We start from the raw sequence: 16,638 nt of genomic DNA on the forward strand, positions 1-16,638 counted from the left end.
TAAAAGAAGGACATCGAGGTGCTTGAGCGATTCCAGAGAAGGGCGACGAAGCTGGTGAGGGGTCTGGAGAACAAGTCCTATGAGGAGCGGCTGAAGGAGCTGGGCTTGTTCAGCTTGAGGAAAAGGAGGCTCAGGGGCGACCTTATTGCTCTCTACAGGTACCTTAAAGGAGGCTGTAGTGAGGTGGGGGTTGGTCTTTTCTCCCACATGCCTGGTGACAGGACAAAGGGGAATGGGCTAAAGTTGCTCCAGGGGAGGTTTAGGTTGGATGTTAGGATGAACTTCTTTACTGAGAGGGTTATTAGACATTGGAATGGGCTGCCCAGGGAAGTGGTGGAGTCACCATCCCTGGAGGTCTTTAAAAGACATTTAGATGTAGAGCTTAGGGATATGGTTTAGTGGAGGACTGTCAGTGTTAGGTCAGAGGTTGGACTTGATGATCTTGAAGTCTCTTCCAACCTAGAAATTCTGTGATTCTGTGATATGCCACTCAAGAAGTTTGACAGCAAGAGAAGGTGATGTGAAGTGCTTGATTTGGCACTAGGAGAACCTCTAGAACCAGAATTTCTAAATTCAGAAAATCTGTGTATGTGTTCTACTCTCTTTCAGTATTTATGTCACCCATTATTGTGCTAAGAACTAATTGATATTTCTCATCTTCAGAGCACATCATGCAGGTGTCTCTGACAAACTTGGCAGCAGATTTGAGCTTCAGGCCTGAGTAATTAATAGGATAGTGTAGCCTGATCTCAGACAATGAAGCAAGAAAAAATTAGCTTTAGGCCTTGAAGCACTGCAATAGAACAGGAAGGTTCCTATAGGGTGTTGTGGATGAAAAGGATGGAGACATAGCATGTTACACACAAATGATATGAGTCAGGAACATTCCACAAAACTGAATAATATTTGAATAATGACACAAGAGTTTGTTATCCAAGTTTTCCAGACTGGGACTAGAGGGTGAAAGGGAAGACAGTAACAGAAGGGAATGGGACACAAGGAGACAGGAAAGTATCACTGCTTTTAACTTCTTTTTGCTAGTTTTGATGAGAAGATTTTTATAATTTCCTTTTGTCTCAATAGTGGTCTTGACCCTGTGTCAATGTACTATGTTTTGTATGGTACAGCTATAAACAGGAAACATGGTTTCTACAGGAAAATTTTAGAGGAAATTTTTGGCAGTGGAAATCTTGGTGAAGATTCTTACACATCACTCAACCATTTTTATCTGGGTTGAAGCACCTGTGTTGTCTTTCCAAAAAATCAAAGACCATTTGGTACATACCTATGTTAAACAATGAATATGGTGTGTGCATATGTTGTGTGCATACTTTTGAACTCTGAAGATGCAAGTGATATTAGCAACAAATAAATTAATAAAAAAAAATAAAATAAAAAATCACAGACTGCTATATATATGCTATAAAGTATTTATCAGGTAACTGTGAAAAAGTGAATAATTCTGTAAAGGTTATTTAAAAAAGATAATCAAAAAATAAAAGGTGGTTATGTTCAGGTATTTTTCCCCCATGTAAATAAATCACCCACTTCTGCCTGTGACACTTAGCATCAAGGGGTAGGAGTATTAAAACTGGAGGGGTGTAGTTTAGCTACATAACAAGAAATAGTACAAGAATTTATTCAGGTCAGAAGAAAGTATCCTTAAAAATGGAAATAAAGCCAAAATTATGTTAATAAAACTGAACATAAAGGTTGGCTAGGAGGAACAACTATGTGAAGGTACCTAGAAAAGCTGAATAGGAATTGTTATTGTATCTCAGAAGTAAAAACCATGCAGAAGAGAGTCATTAGGTCTGCTAGACCACCAGAGAATAAGAAGTCAGTCCAAAATGATCAGGAGATGGCAAAGAAAATAAATTCTTTTACTCTAGTATTCTCAAAAGACAAAGGAGAAATATATGCGTAACAGAATTCCTTACAGATAATTTCAGAGACATATTATTAGTGAGCCAAAAAGAGGTGAATAATTCAGAGAGAAAATCTGGAAGGTAAATGAGAAGGATTTTACAGTGTATTTCAGAGAGAAGCCCAAAAACTGAGTCAATAATAAAATATGTAATTTAAATTACATTTAAAATGAGCTGCTAATTAACATTGAAGATTTCTTTGTAAATAAAAAAAAGGATTGTTCTAAAGGATTGTTCTGGAAAGTGCAAAAGGGAGAGCCAATCTCACCACTTACATGAGGTATTGGAAACTGAGCTCATGTGGGAGGTAGGAAAAAATGTAAGAAATCAGGGACAGCAGAAGCATTTGTATATGAAGGGACATTGAAAACAGATTGAACAGCAACACAGAAAAGTAAAACACAGCTGAACAAGAGGTATGCAAGAAAGGTGATACTGTGAAGACACAGTATTTATTTATTTATTTATTTTCCCCACAGGCTAGAAATGAGCACCCAATAAACTGGCAAAGTAATGAGGAGACTCTCATTGACTTTTTGAACTTTGGGTTAGGCTCAGTCTCAGGTTCACCCACCTAACTTCTAACATTTAGCTGCAGTGCCAATTTGAGAAGTCTACACTCAAACAGTAAATTTCACTAAAATCCCTCTATAGTCAGGGAGGAATTAGACAGCTCCAGAGGCTTTCTAAAGTCTGAGTTGTGCCCTGAAGATCCCTGCCTTTCCTTCCATAGGGAGGAATATTGGAGCAGTGCCTTAAATTAGGCAGGGTGTATCCAAACCAGCATGTTAAATAAGAATTAGCAATGAGATTGAATTTTCTTTTCAAAATAACCCTGATGTAAACGTATTACAGCTCAAGTCAGACAGTGCTAGTTTTCTTCATACCTTTTGCTGATGGGGGAAACAGCAGTTTCTGTGAACCGTAATGGCAGCCAAAAGAAAAGTCCCGAGTTGGAAAAGTTTGACTATTTTCAATATAGATTCATGCTTCAATGCCTTTCTAGAGATGGCCAAGTAGGAAAAGTATCCCTTTTTGCATAATAAATGATTAACTGTGCATCTCCAATCACATCTGGAAAACATTGCTGAGTTTCTGAATAGCTGACATTCTCTGTTAATGGTTTTGTCAGCATATGCTCTTTTTGCCTCTTGCAAAATATTTAATGAAATATTAATATAAAAATAAAACAACAACAGCAAACCCCCACAAATTTTCCATTTTTCTGATCAGCCAGTGTGGCTCGATATAAGTTTACCAACATTTTACATTATTATCAGAGTAAAACATGCTTCTGATCCTGATTTACTCTAAGAATATGAAAGGAAGACTAGGAAACAGTCAATTCCAGCGAGCAGCAAGATAAAGGGAGAGCTTGCTCAGCAGCCGAACTGCAAAGGACACCACACCCCTCTAAACTGCTCAGAAGAATATTCCTTCTCTTTCAGCAGCTCTAAGTAGACTGATGTTTACATGTATATATATATATAAATGTATAATAGAATAGGAAAAAATGAAGTACCAGGTGAATTAACTGGTGATAATGATTTTTTTTTTACCTTCAGAAGCTGAGAAAAAAAGAAGTAGGGTAGATGAGGGCTGCTACTTACCAGTAGCCAAAGGGGTGAGGCTGAGTGTGGCAAGTGGGGAATATTGGCTGCTGGGTGGAGTGGGTGTGATTTGTGACACTCATTGGGAAGGAGCTACCACAGCGTGCTCTGTTCAGCCAGCTTTGCAGTAGGGCTTCTCTAACACAGTAATACAAACAGAAGAAAATAAACATTAGACTGCTATAAAAATTCAAATGATACACCACAAAACAAAATGGTACAATTTGATACAAAGTGCCGGTTAGCACTTTCTGGTCAATATGATGATCATCATTTAATTATAAGCTTGTTTGTGGGATGTTCAGCCTTCTAAAAGCAATAGTTTTAAATATGACACAGAGATTAGAAACAGTTATTAACGAGTTGGTGTTGTTATTCCCCTTGAGTCCCTAAATGAGAAATTAGAAATCCTATTTGAAGATGAATTATGACCACTAGAGAATGCAGTCAAGATCCTGAATGAGCAAGGCATCCTGTTTCTCACTCATGCTCTCCAAGACTAGCTAGAAAATAGAATGAATACTTTCTGAAATATATGGGTGAATAAATTGCAATCCAGACATCAGAGAGAACCTACTATCAGCTATGTAGAGTAACTGGAATACTCTAGAATAAAATCCACAATACCTGTTCATAATTCACTTTTTCTTCTCTTGCATACTGTATGAGTTACTATTTTGTTTTGTTTTGTTGTTCCTCTTTTCCCTATACTATCTGCTGCTTATCCATTTCTTCAGTCCATTCTTCCATTATCTTTTGCTAGTGGTTACTTTCTCATCCTGATAGTTAATCTCATCAAGCCATTCCTTCTCCCAGTTGAACCTGGGATACACCTATACTGAACATTTATGGGTACTGTTGATTTAGCTGTTTATTGAACATATTGAATAAAAAACACTGTATTTTTTTAATCTCTGTCTCATTTCCTATTTATTTATTTACTACTTTAGTTGACTGATTTATTTTTTCCTTGTCCATTTGGCCCTTAGTCACAAACACTTTCTTAATCTTGCTTTCTCTTTCATAACCACAATTACTCATCCACAACTGGTAGATCATCCTCATTTTGGAAATTACTTGCAGTTTGGAGAATGCAAAAGGGTTACCAACAGCAAAAAAATCCTAGACTAAAACAGTAACGGCTGTCCATTGATTCATATATCAGTGCTCTTTCAACTTTGCCACATTTTTCCTTTAACTTTTCAATATTTTATTTCAAAAATTAGATTTTTTTTTCCATATACCTTGCCATAGCTATGGTGGATATATTTGTTCTTTTATTTGCACCTCAGTAAGTCTGGCTTTTCCCAAATATATATGTATATTCATCTAATTTTTCTGCTGGTATCTGCTATTCAGCTTTGGGTGAGGCCTGGATTTTGCAGTTGAAATCATCACACATCTTGACTTCATTGGACTGAGGAAGGTCATAAGGGTTTCCTTTCATGAAAGTGGAATAGAATCGGGTGTAGATTAACATACAAATGTATATGACATAGAATATATAATATGCAGCATCAGCTGATTAACAGTACCTCTGAAGCTTAAGTTTTCCTTTTTCATGGTTTTACAGTTTTAGTTCAATCCGTGCTAACTTTTTTTTTTGTGTGTGTGTGTGTGTGTTTAATTCTAAGGCAGTTGATAAATTCAAGAGATCCAACATCAAAAGAAACTTTCAATGTTTAGACAAAATAAAACCAGGTGTGAATAAAATATCATATTGCAGTAGTAAGTGTTATTAAAGTCATTAAAGTACATTTGAATCTGCTGTTCTATTCATTTTCAAAACTGACATTTGTAAATTTATATAGTCAGGACTCATGTAAATTTAAAAGAGAATATTAGGACTAGTTCTGGGATCTGTGGCCCCATCATATTCTGTTTTGTTGCTTTTGTGTCTTCAAGCAGGAATCATCACATTTTTGTAACTTAATAGTATCCTTGTTGGTTAGCATATGAAGTAAGAACAAAAATATTACTGAAAAGAAATGTTTGTTGATTTGTCTTTTGTATAGGTATGTAGTGTCTTTGATTGTGTGTTTCATTCAATATCCTCAATATCTATTCTAATGATGGTCTTTCTTAAGGTGTTTTTTTTTTTTTTTTGTAAGTTTACTAACTACCTTTAAGTTAGAACTATTGAATTTACATCTTGTCCCTTTGATAAATGTCGCAACTGTATGAATCTTAGCCTTTTTGTAATTTTGAAGGAAAATATGAGAAGTTGTATTATCATTTCTGTCTATGAAATTTATTTCTGAAGTGAATGGCATAAATATTCTGAAATGAATGCCAAATGTATTTTCTAGAAGTGAGTGCCATTGAAAGCCAAGGCAGGCAATTTATACTATGCATAATAATGATATTAATTTTTACGGTGTGTATAAGTTACATTTTGATTAGTTTTTTGCATGATTAAAAATTTGCAAAGCCTTTATGGCCCCCAGGAGCCTACCTGTAATAAACAGCTCTCACCTTCCAAACCATAAAACAGGTCTGCAGTACTTGAACATTAGAGCTAATTGCCTTGCTACATCAAAGGGAACACCACAAGACTGAGAAAAATCACAGAAGGGGGGTGGGGAGAGGGGGGCAGTTTCACCTCTAAAGGTTATGTGTTTGTGGCTTGGTGGAGCCCTGTAAAGTTATGGCCTCAGAACTGCTGTTTGCGATTAAGTTGATGGGGAAAGTCTATCCCGCAATCTCTCCCTGCTGCTGACACAGAGTCTTTGTTCACATTCAGATTTCTCAAACTGTTGCCAGGGTCAGGCTGAGGTCAGACACCACGATGATGTATAGGAGAACATGTCTGGGAATTTCTCTCACACTTAAAACACATACCAGAAAAACAGGAGAGCACCCTGCAAAAATTGTCTGATGAGACCCAGATGATACTGTAGCTTTTCTTTTAGTACCTTCATAATTTTCTTTCTCTTTGCCTGACACACACACAATGTTTTATTAATGTGTGCCACGATAGCCCTTACAATTTTATGTCCCCTCAAGATAAGGACACTCAGTAGCACTTTGACACTTCATTTTCCAGCCCAGGGGAACTGGGCCAGTAAATCTAGTAGAAGAAACAGTGCAGCCATTCCCAAGGATGAGTCGAGAAGGGATTTGCCACAGGCTCCGTGAGGCCACAGGGCCTGACACTGGATACGAGCCTCATGTGTGCGCACTTGGCATTAACACAGCCCGATCCAAGCAGGATCACAGACTCACAGCATCCTGAACTGCGCTCCCCCGCCACCCGGACAAACACAGCCCTGCTTCCAGCTGTGGCCGGGATGCCTCCCGTGTTTGATTAGCTATCATCGCAGGAGGGGGCAGGGGGCCGCAGCAGGGAGAGTGCTAAAACAGCACGGAGGGGGTGGGGGGTGGGGTGTCCATTTTGATGGTAATCTTTATTTTTTTAATATGCTATTATTTTTAGAAGAGGGGACAATCTTTCTCTCTATGTGATTCCAAAAGTGGACACACAGGCTTAGTCCTCACCTATCATATTTTGATGGCAATGCAAAACACATTGATCTGTGGCTGAGATATGGGGTTGTTGGTTTTTGTTCCTTTTTTTTTTTTTTTGGTTTCCAAAATTGCAGCTCTCTATTTCTTTCTTTCTTTCTTTCTTTCTTTCTTTCTTTCTTTCTTTCTTTCTTTCTTTCTTTCTTTCTTTCTTTCTTTCTTCTTTCTTTCTTTCTTTCTTTCTTTCCTTCCTTCCTTCCTTCCTTCCTTCCTTCCTTCCTTCCTTCCTTCCTTCCTTCCTTCCTTCCTTCCTTCCTTCCTTCCTTCCTTCCTTCCTTCCTTCCTTCCTTCCTTCCTTCCTTCCGCTGTTTCACTCTTTCTTTCGCTCTTTCACTCTTTCTCTTCCTCTCTCTTTCTCTCTCTCTTTCTCTCTTTCTTTCTCTTTCTCTCTTTCTCTCTTTCCCCTCTTCTGATTCTGAACCCTCTCTGGTTTTGCAGAGACTCGAGAATTGGATAGGGTCACCACATCGATCTGAGGGTTGTTTGCCTAGGCATACAGTTTCAGTGCCTGGCTGGCAAGTAAGGCACTAAGCAGCAATTTTTTTGTGCTCAGCTGCTACATATGACAGAGGATATTTCATTCGGCTGTCAGAATGTTATTAATAAAACATGGGGTGCGAAGAGGGCCACTATTTCCCCTTTCAATCACTATAGCATTTACAATGAAAATTTTATGCAGTGTGTAATTTTCAGTTAATGCTTGACACTTAAAATGTCGGTAGTTGCATTTTGTGTGGTTCCTGAAGGGTTAATTGTATCATGTTCCCTGCATAAAAGCTCTGCTTATCAAAAGTGAATAGAAGAGTGTATGCAAATGTGTGTCTGTGACCTTTTGCCTTTCCAGGGTTAATTTATATGGTCATTAAAGATTTTATGAAATTGAGCGGCCTGGTGCTTCGAATCCCATTTTACTTTCACCTCCTAATTTATATAATTCCTACCTGAACTGAGAAATATGATTTTTATTTTTTGTGCTGCAATGAAAACAGCATGCTGTGCTGTGGGGAGTTACAAGTCTGGTTATCTGGCATTACTCAGATTGCTAAAAATTCATTAAAATGTGACATCAGCACAGTGAGAGACAAATGATCGCAGGATGAAAAGGAACAGTGGGCCTTTCACGGATTAGTGCTAACACAGCCCCAGCATAGAAGCTAACTGCATAAACAGATTAATCCACCAGTAGCAGCATAGCAAAGATTTACAGAATAATTAAATAGGCTTGAGTTACTGTGAAGATTTCCATGTAATCTAGCTGGTGTGAACACGTAAGTGAGGTGTGGGTAATGCTGCTTCCTCAGAAGCCATATACCAAGTTCTATCATTTATCCCGAATGGCTCCCCCTGGAGACAAAATTTGAGACTTCTCCTGCAAAGCCAGAGGTTTATATTTAATACAGTACCTAATACCTAATACTTACTTACTGCAATTAGCGGGATACTGCTGTACTAATAGGATTTATATTTGAATTCCCCCTTTTTTTCTTTTTTCTTTTTTTGGCTTCAAGATACATTTTTACATGGGCTTACTTTTGTTCAAGCCAGTGTGATGCATCTGTGCATCTGTGTGCCTGTATTTTAACACAAATCATTTCTAGCTAAAGAATATGAAATGACAAGCTTTAAAACTGTCATGCTGGTGGGAAGCAGATACTCTGATAAAGACATGTTCAGAATCTCTGGCTAGATTTTGAAGTATTGCAAATTATTTGTTATTAATGTCCAACCTCTTTAAAGTGCTGTTCTTTCCCTTCTTTCTCTCCCCCCCCCAACCCTTCTCCCTGTTTTGACACCCTCTTTCAGTGCTGCTAAATGGTCACTAAGTTAGATCTTTTCTGTGCTTGTCCCCAGAAGAACAAGGTGAAGACACAGAAGGGTCTGCTAAAAGTACATCAGTGGCTGTTGGTGATGATAAAGACTCAAGTGAGAGAGACAATAGTGAAAGCAAAAAGGCTAGTAAAGACTCTGGTAAGATGCTAGAATTTTGTCTTCCCTTTTTTTTAACTTATGAAATGCTCTTTCATTTTAAACTGTCTGGACATTCCCACTACTATTCATTGCATGTGCGTTTTGCATGTGATTTCTATCAGTAGCCTCCCATTGACCTATTTTTAATCATAACCATCTGACAGGATAGATGCGGATAAGTTGAAGAATATTACAGGACGACCAGTGAGATTATTTTTTAATCAAATCAGTTTGTGTGCTTGTAATTTTTTAAGCGCCTTTCATTAATCTTAGCTGTACTTGTGATTCCTCTGATGGCATATTAATTTTTCATAAGCATGGGATTAGGTACCACTTGAATTTTTTCTTCAATCAGGTTTTGTCCCCCTTTTAACCCAAAGAATGTGCATGGGGGGGGGGGGGGGGGGGGGGGGCGTTGTTATTATTATTTTTTGTTCTTGCTCTCTGATCAGTTACTCCCAAGAATCTGGCCTCTTCCTGGGCATTTATTTGAGGCATTTTGAAAAAAATATACAAAATCCATTGAAAAAGTTTACAGATGATTCAGCCTAAGAAAGAGGAAATATCATTGAAAACGGATTATGGGTTGGGTAATTTTGATCTCCTGGAATAGACAAAGCCCAGTAATGAAAGCTACTGTCTTTGAAAACAAAACCCCTATGTCATGACATTTACTTGTGCACAAACAAACCCAGGGCCAGCATCTGGTGTAGATACCCAAGGCTTTTTCTGTGTTTGATTTGGCAAATATGTGACTTCATCCATGCTTTCTATGTATGAGATGGAAATCTATGGTCACGATGAATATTACATTGGCTACTTTTGCCGCACGCTACACCTAGTTACATTATGTTAGATTCATTGAAGCAGAAGAAGTGCTGAAACAGGTTGAAGCCTATTAGTTTCAGGTAGTCATATATCTTATCCTTGTATGCCAATGACAGCAGCATACAAAGGAGGTTGTATTCTCCATAAAGACATATAGTTGTAGAGAAAATATAATTTTACATATGAGTTTCTTTACACCCAAATTCTCCCATACTGTAATTTGCTTAGTAAATGTAATTTACTAAGTACTGTAATGTACTGTAATTTACACAGTAAACATTTTTCATTTGCTTTATATATATATATACATATATATATATGTGGCCCTTTTTGTGCTGAATTTATTCAGTAAACTGACCTAAAGATTAAAGCTTCCTTTATGTTTGCTTGTTGATGTGCTAAGGTCAGTATCCATCACAGTTTAGAACCTCAGCTGCTCTTCAGTCGCTTTATTTTTTGAGATCAAGAGACTGAAGAAAGGCAGATGATGACAAGGATGATGTTGAGCAAGAAATTGTGTTGTGGTTTAAAATATATATACTCCCTTGGCTGGCTTTTTGACTTGGAAATAGCTGTCTGTGATGCAGTAAAGCCATGCTGCAAAGCAGGCATACGTCCTCCTGCACAGTGTTGTCAGGGGCTGTCCTGGACACTCATCAAGAGAGGGGTGAAGGCCACCTGGAGCCTGCATTTCCCACCATACGTTCTACTTAGGGGATACTGCAAAGCACTTCAGGGAGTTTGTCAGCTCTCTCTTTTTCTCAGACAGTCCATTTATAGCTGTATAAGAGAGAATATGGTATTAAAACTCCAGAAAAAAAAAAGAAAAAAAAAGAAAAAAAAAAAGAAGGGAAAGGGAAAGGGAAGAGGAAAAGAAAAAGAAAAAGAAAAAGAAAAAGAAAAAGAAAAAGAAAAAGAAAAAGAAAAAGAAAAAGAAAAAGAAAAAGAAAAAAAGAAAAAGAAAAGTATAAGAAGAAAGAGAAAAGGAAAAGGAACAGGGAGAGACAAAAAAAAAAAAAAAAAGAAAAAGGGAGAAAAAGAAAACACAGGAAAAAAAGGATGGAACCTAGAAAAAAATCCTGAAGGGGAATTCTCAAAATTCCATCACGATTAGTTGCTCATAAGGGCCAAGTTTAATTAGGACAAACCTATATCCAAATGCCTACTGGGTGCACTACAAAAAAAACAGCATAATTGTTTTGCATTCCCGTGCCAGCAATTACACAAATAACTTGCAGTAAGATTCATATATAAACAAGGGCTAAAATACATGATTGCCTTTGTGCTTTAGAGAAAGCAGTTTGTACTGTAAATTCCTAAATCTGTTAGAAATTTTATTTTCATAATCTAAATTAATTCTCCATATGTATCATTCAAATCATCATCCTAATTTTCACTCGGCTGACAAGTATTTCTAATGACTGCATAACTGCTTATGTGTAATTGAATGTTAATTTGGGCTTTCTCGTGAATTGAGTGTTGCAAGTCTTGCCAAAGAAATCTCAGGAAAAACAATAAATTAATCACAATACTAACAAGTTAGACAGGAAAGTGGTGTGACCCCTCTTTAGCATAGAATCTATTAGACGAGAAAGGATTAACATGTATTTAGTAACACTATGTTTGTGTAAGCTGTTGTGCTGTATTGCTTACCTTATCTCAAGGAGTAGAGCTTTCAAAATGAGACTTGGCAATATGCGAGTTATATTTGTTGAATATTCATTCAGAATAGAAAAGCCTACTAATGCCTCATTTATATTGTCATTTAAATCTAGTGCCACTTTAGATTAATTATAATCCAAATTACAGCTCTATGCAATGCCAGAATTAATATGGAATTTATCCAGATTAATACATTTGCATTGAAAATGTAATATGTCTCTGCCATGGCTAAGGGGAGCACTTTTTAATAAGGTAGTAAACATGGGGAAGGATGGAAATTAACCTTCATTATTGCAATGAAAATTATCCTTTCATTCTACTCTAATTAGAAGGAATACTCTACCAGTAATTATAATTTTAGAATTATTTTGAGGCTGAATAACATCATCTAATGTGTCAGAAGTCTTAAATTATTGCAATCTTTATCAAACATATAGATTCATAAATAACTAAATAGTATTTTGATTGTAGGTTTTCCACAATTTTATTTCCTTAGCATTCTCCCCCTTGTTAGTCACACAAACATTTATATTTTTATTTTGGGGTTTCAAAGATGCTAATAAAGTGAAGGCATCTGAATTGCAGTGAATTATGTCATTTTTGTATTAGCAATTTTACACAAGTTAAATAATTCCGTAACTGACAGTTAATCATTGAGTAGTATATTTTGTGGCACTTAATTATAATTAAACTTAGTTTTTCAGATAAATGTATTGAAAGTACATTATTCATCTAAAATAATGATGTGTATTATATATTGTAAAATGAATTGCAGTTGTGTTTCACAATTAGGAAAAAAAGCAGTGTCTCAAGAATAGAAAATGCATATTTAAAATACCAATAACAGGATTTAGTCTCTTCCTACAGCTGCTTTTTAAGCTGCCAGCATGCCAGGGGAACACCCAGCTATAAAAAAAAAGTGCCACACTTCATGCTCAGGACCATAATATTTTCTCTCCTCTCCCCTTCCTCCTTCAACACCCTATCTGTAAAGCCATGACTTAGTTCAGCCTGCTTTTTGTTCAACTCCTTAAAACACTGAATCCAACACAAAGAAGAAAGTTAACACAGCAAGAAAAGGCACTAAGTTGTAGTAACTGGATGATTTGCTTTCATGAGGAGTCAAACCTCACTTGCTTTTGGCAGCTACACTTGTGGCAGGCGAGGACCAGGTGTAAAGTGCTGCTGCTCTGGGCTGGGGAGTTCCGTCCTCACCATGCACAGGGGTGATTGACTTAGCCCCAGGGCGAAGAATCAGCCCTCTTTTTGTGCAAACTGTCAGTCACATATGCTTTGCTATAGGCCAGATGTAACTTCAGTCCTTTAAGAAGTAACAGTATTTGGCACTGAATGAATCCAGCACAACATCAACAACAAAAACAACAAAGGATCTGTAAATTTCAACAATTTATATAAATATCATAGTAAGCATAGTAAAAACCTGTGCTTTGTTATGCATTTATTGACCCCAGCACAGTGTTTTATGATTCCATGGTTTTATTATATTAACCACCACAAAAGAAAATTTAACCAAAAAAATATTTGTTTTTATTGAAACAAGAACTATGTGTTTTATGATTATTATTGGCCCTTTGAAGTAATTAAGTTGTCCTATCCTGTGGTGGAAGATGATGTGTAATATTAACCTTGTGTGTGCCCGGGCACACGCAGAGTGCACTCCAAGCTAAAATTCATTAGCAGTTATATGCCAATGCCAAAAACACAGTTAAATGCATTTTCTAAAACGGATTTCAGAGCAGAATTGGGATCCTAATTTCCATAACAAAATGTTGAAAACAATCTAATGTGAGAAGAGAATTGTTTTCTTTTAGTTTTTAAATTCAGCATCCTGTATAATGAATTATATACCAGTTGAGATCCTAGCCCATTTGTCTTTATAAAGGAACATTTTAAAAGTGACATATGATAAAGGTAAGAAACAGCAGTCAACTGTTAGACATTTTTGACAGTTGGAAATGAAGAGAGGTTAATAATTTGAACCTATCCTTCTAAAACCTGAGAAGCAACCTTTCTCTGTTAATATAGTATGTCACTTTTTTACTTTGTATAACTCTCACAGTTAAGACATTTAAATAATAATGGTGTCTTGCCAAGTAAATACAGCTAAGCCAGTGAGTACTGTATTATAATAAACCAAACTGAGTAATAAAATGGTGTCTTTTGTTGTTGTATCATGTAGATTTTGCCTTTAAAGCTTCGCTAGTCCGTCAGGTTGTAGGCACAACCCTTACTGAGCCATCTAAATGAGGCCTCCAGGAGCCATTCCTGAGAGAGTAAAAATTCGGTGGGGCTCCAGAAAGCAGCTTGCTTGTACAGATATTAAACCTATGTTGACAAATTGGTCATTAAAAGTAGGAAAATATGGCAAGAATAAACTTCAATTTGAGCAAGAACACGTTAGAATTGCTGGCCTAAATTACACCAAAAGAAATAATTACCATCTTAGGAATGAATAACAATGTGTGGGGAAATCAACATTAATGTATAAGTCATAAAATATGTTTGTTTGTTTGTTTGTTTTAAATGCCCTTCAGAATATGTCTCTGTATGATTCAGTTTTCAATTGTTTATTATTTTACCATAAGGATTTGATATTTACCCTGAAAATTTTTCTCTTATCTTACTTCTCTTTAATGTTGCTCTTTTAATATCAACCATTGCACAAATTGTATATGATATTGATAACAATAAAAAAAGTTCTTAGTTTTGTCTACAGAAAAATAGAAGCATTTTCTTTGTTCATGTTTACTTTGTTCCAAAACATCCATGACCTTATTTTTAAATTAATCCTAGGTTATTGTGCAATGAGGTGCAATTTGTTCATTTATATGAACCTTATGTGGATTGAAAAAAATCAAGATAAATCTTCATGCACAGCATACAATCAGATTACCCCTGGACTATATATTTATGTTGGGTCTGATAGCAATCAATGGTTTAGCTTCATTGCATTTCAAGATGTATTTGCACCCAGTGTCCAGTGATAGTGTCCTCACCCTGGAAATAATTTAGTTGCAAATTGACTGGAAGATGGTGAAAATTGAAAGTTAAAATTAGAAATACTCATAATAAACAGCAGAAAAAAGGTCAGATGATGCCGCACTATGATGAGATTGGAATGGTTGGTAAATGAGGTTTTGTGTTTGTCGTGAGATGTATGTGACATGCCTACCCAATGCTCTTGTAATATCCAGCCTAGCAGAAGAGATTATCTGGCAAATTGACGCTGGAAAGAATTTTCTGATGGACTGGGAAATTAGAATTGCACTGCTTTCTTTGATGTGTGCACGACTGGGCCACGTTACACAGCTAGTTCAGGCATAACATTAAATATAGTATTTAATACTTATAGTAGAACTATCTATAGAAAACAATTATATTCTGGTTTTGATCACAAATGCCAGACTATAAAAATTCACAGTGTAAACATCTAAGGCAATCCCAAATGACTGATCTTTGTATATAATTAATAATAATTTATCTCTGAAATCCTATTCTCCACAGTATTTCTTTTAAAGCCTCACTATATTTAGCTTCAGAATTGTAACTAGGCAGGAGTTATCAAAACAGCACAATAATCATATTGCTCAGACAGTTTAGAAAAGAGAGAGGGTAATTAAACATCAGCAAATTAATTATTTTGGAAAACAGGATTTTTAAGCAAAAGCTGATTTGTTTTAATGTAATACACAAATTCATACTGAGCTGCTACATAAAGCATATTATTGATTAATTTTTAAAGGCAACCTAGGTTATCTAAACAGTAGAGTCCATTTTAAAATGTGTTTATAGAATCTCCATCAAGGATAAAAGTGTATTTTCATATTTTCATCTTTATACTTATATACTTACTAGGGTTGTTTTTTTTTTTTTTCTTAGAACTTTAAACTTAGAACTAAAAAATATCCTCAGAGACAACACAGACCTTTGGTATCACATCCTCTTCGTAAAATAGGATATTTTAAAGTTTAAAATGTGTTCTTAAAAATTATGTTTTTGGAACAGGAATAGTCACACCAGAGAAGGAACCAAAAGTGAACACTGTGGTAGGGGCACAACAGCTTCTTCTGGCAAAAGAAGAGGATGGTGCAGCTAAAAAATCAAAGCCTCCAGAGGACAGTAAATTTTGTCATGAGCAGGTAAAGGAAAGTGTAAGAATTTAATTGTATTCTAGAACTTTTCCAGATAACTCAAAAATAAAACTGAGATGATGTGCTATTAAAATAGCACTATCATCAAGTTATTAAAAGCACGCTGACTAATAGCCTGCATCTTAATTTGATGTTTTTCAGTTCTATCAATGTCCTTATTGTAACTACAATAGTAGGGACCCAAATCGTATCCAGATGCATGTCCTGTCACAGCATTCAATGCAACCTGTTATCTGCTGCCCCCTCTGCCAGGATGTCCTCAGCAACAAAATGCATCTCCAGCTTCATTTGACCCATCTGCACAGTGTGTCCCCTGACTGTGTGGAAAAGCTGCTCATGACAGTAAGTGTTCCAAATACTGATGTACATTCTACAGAAATATATTCAGGCCTCATGGCAATGTATTTGTAGTGACATAGTATTTGGGTAACGTGATATGGGGAGCAGGTCAGGTTTCTTAGATTCTGTTGCCAGTTCATCCAGTGACTGATGTCCCTTGGGAAAATGACTGGAGGTGGATTTCAAAGATGATGAAAACCTGCAGTTTCCTCCTTGGAAAAGCAAAGCTTGTCAGTGTCTCTAAGTGCACACCCATAAAGTGGGTCTAATATTATCCAGGTCTCAGAGGTATCATGATTCTAGTTTGGAAAAAAAAAAAAAAAAAAAAAAAAAAGAACTTCCCTGACTTCCCTGTAAAGTGTAGTTCCAAAATGTAGAAATATTCCTGTGTATAACTGAGCTGTACTTTCATTATATAATCATTGTAATCATTGTAATATAATCATTGTAAAATATGAATAGTGGTCCTAGTTGGAGAATACAAGTTTCATTATAAAATATGTTTTGTTTTGTTTTGTTTCTTCTTTCTGCCTCTAGATAAAAGGCCATTTAGATTTTTCATGGGGAAAAGAAAAAAAAAAAAAAGTGTGAAGCAGGTAGGGCAAT

General features: G+C 36.2%; 1 protein-coding gene across 5 annotated transcripts in view; it reads left to right on the forward strand.

Moving 5' to 3' along the window:
* Window positions 1-16,638, forward strand: part of ZFHX4 (zinc finger homeobox 4) — a 151,483-nt gene that overhangs the window by 117,527 nt on the left and 17,318 nt on the right. For 3 of the 5 annotated variants that reach the window (XM_068672130.1, XM_068672134.1, XM_068672131.1), the window contains exons 5-7: window positions 8,915-9,031; window positions 15,548-15,681; window positions 15,835-16,035. In XM_068672130.1, the coding sequence (XP_068528231.1) occupies window positions 8,915-9,031; window positions 15,548-15,681; window positions 15,835-16,035 (452 nt within the window). The remainder of the gene's footprint in view (window positions 1-8,914; window positions 9,032-15,547; window positions 15,682-15,834; window positions 16,036-16,638) is intronic. The other 2 variants (XM_068672133.1, XM_068672135.1) reach the window with 2 other exon arrangements.

Source organism: Anas acuta, chromosome 2 (genome assembly GCF_963932015.1).
Source record: "Anas acuta chromosome 2, bAnaAcu1.1, whole genome shotgun sequence".
NCBI lineage: Eukaryota > Metazoa > Chordata > Aves > Anseriformes > Anatidae > Anas > Anas acuta.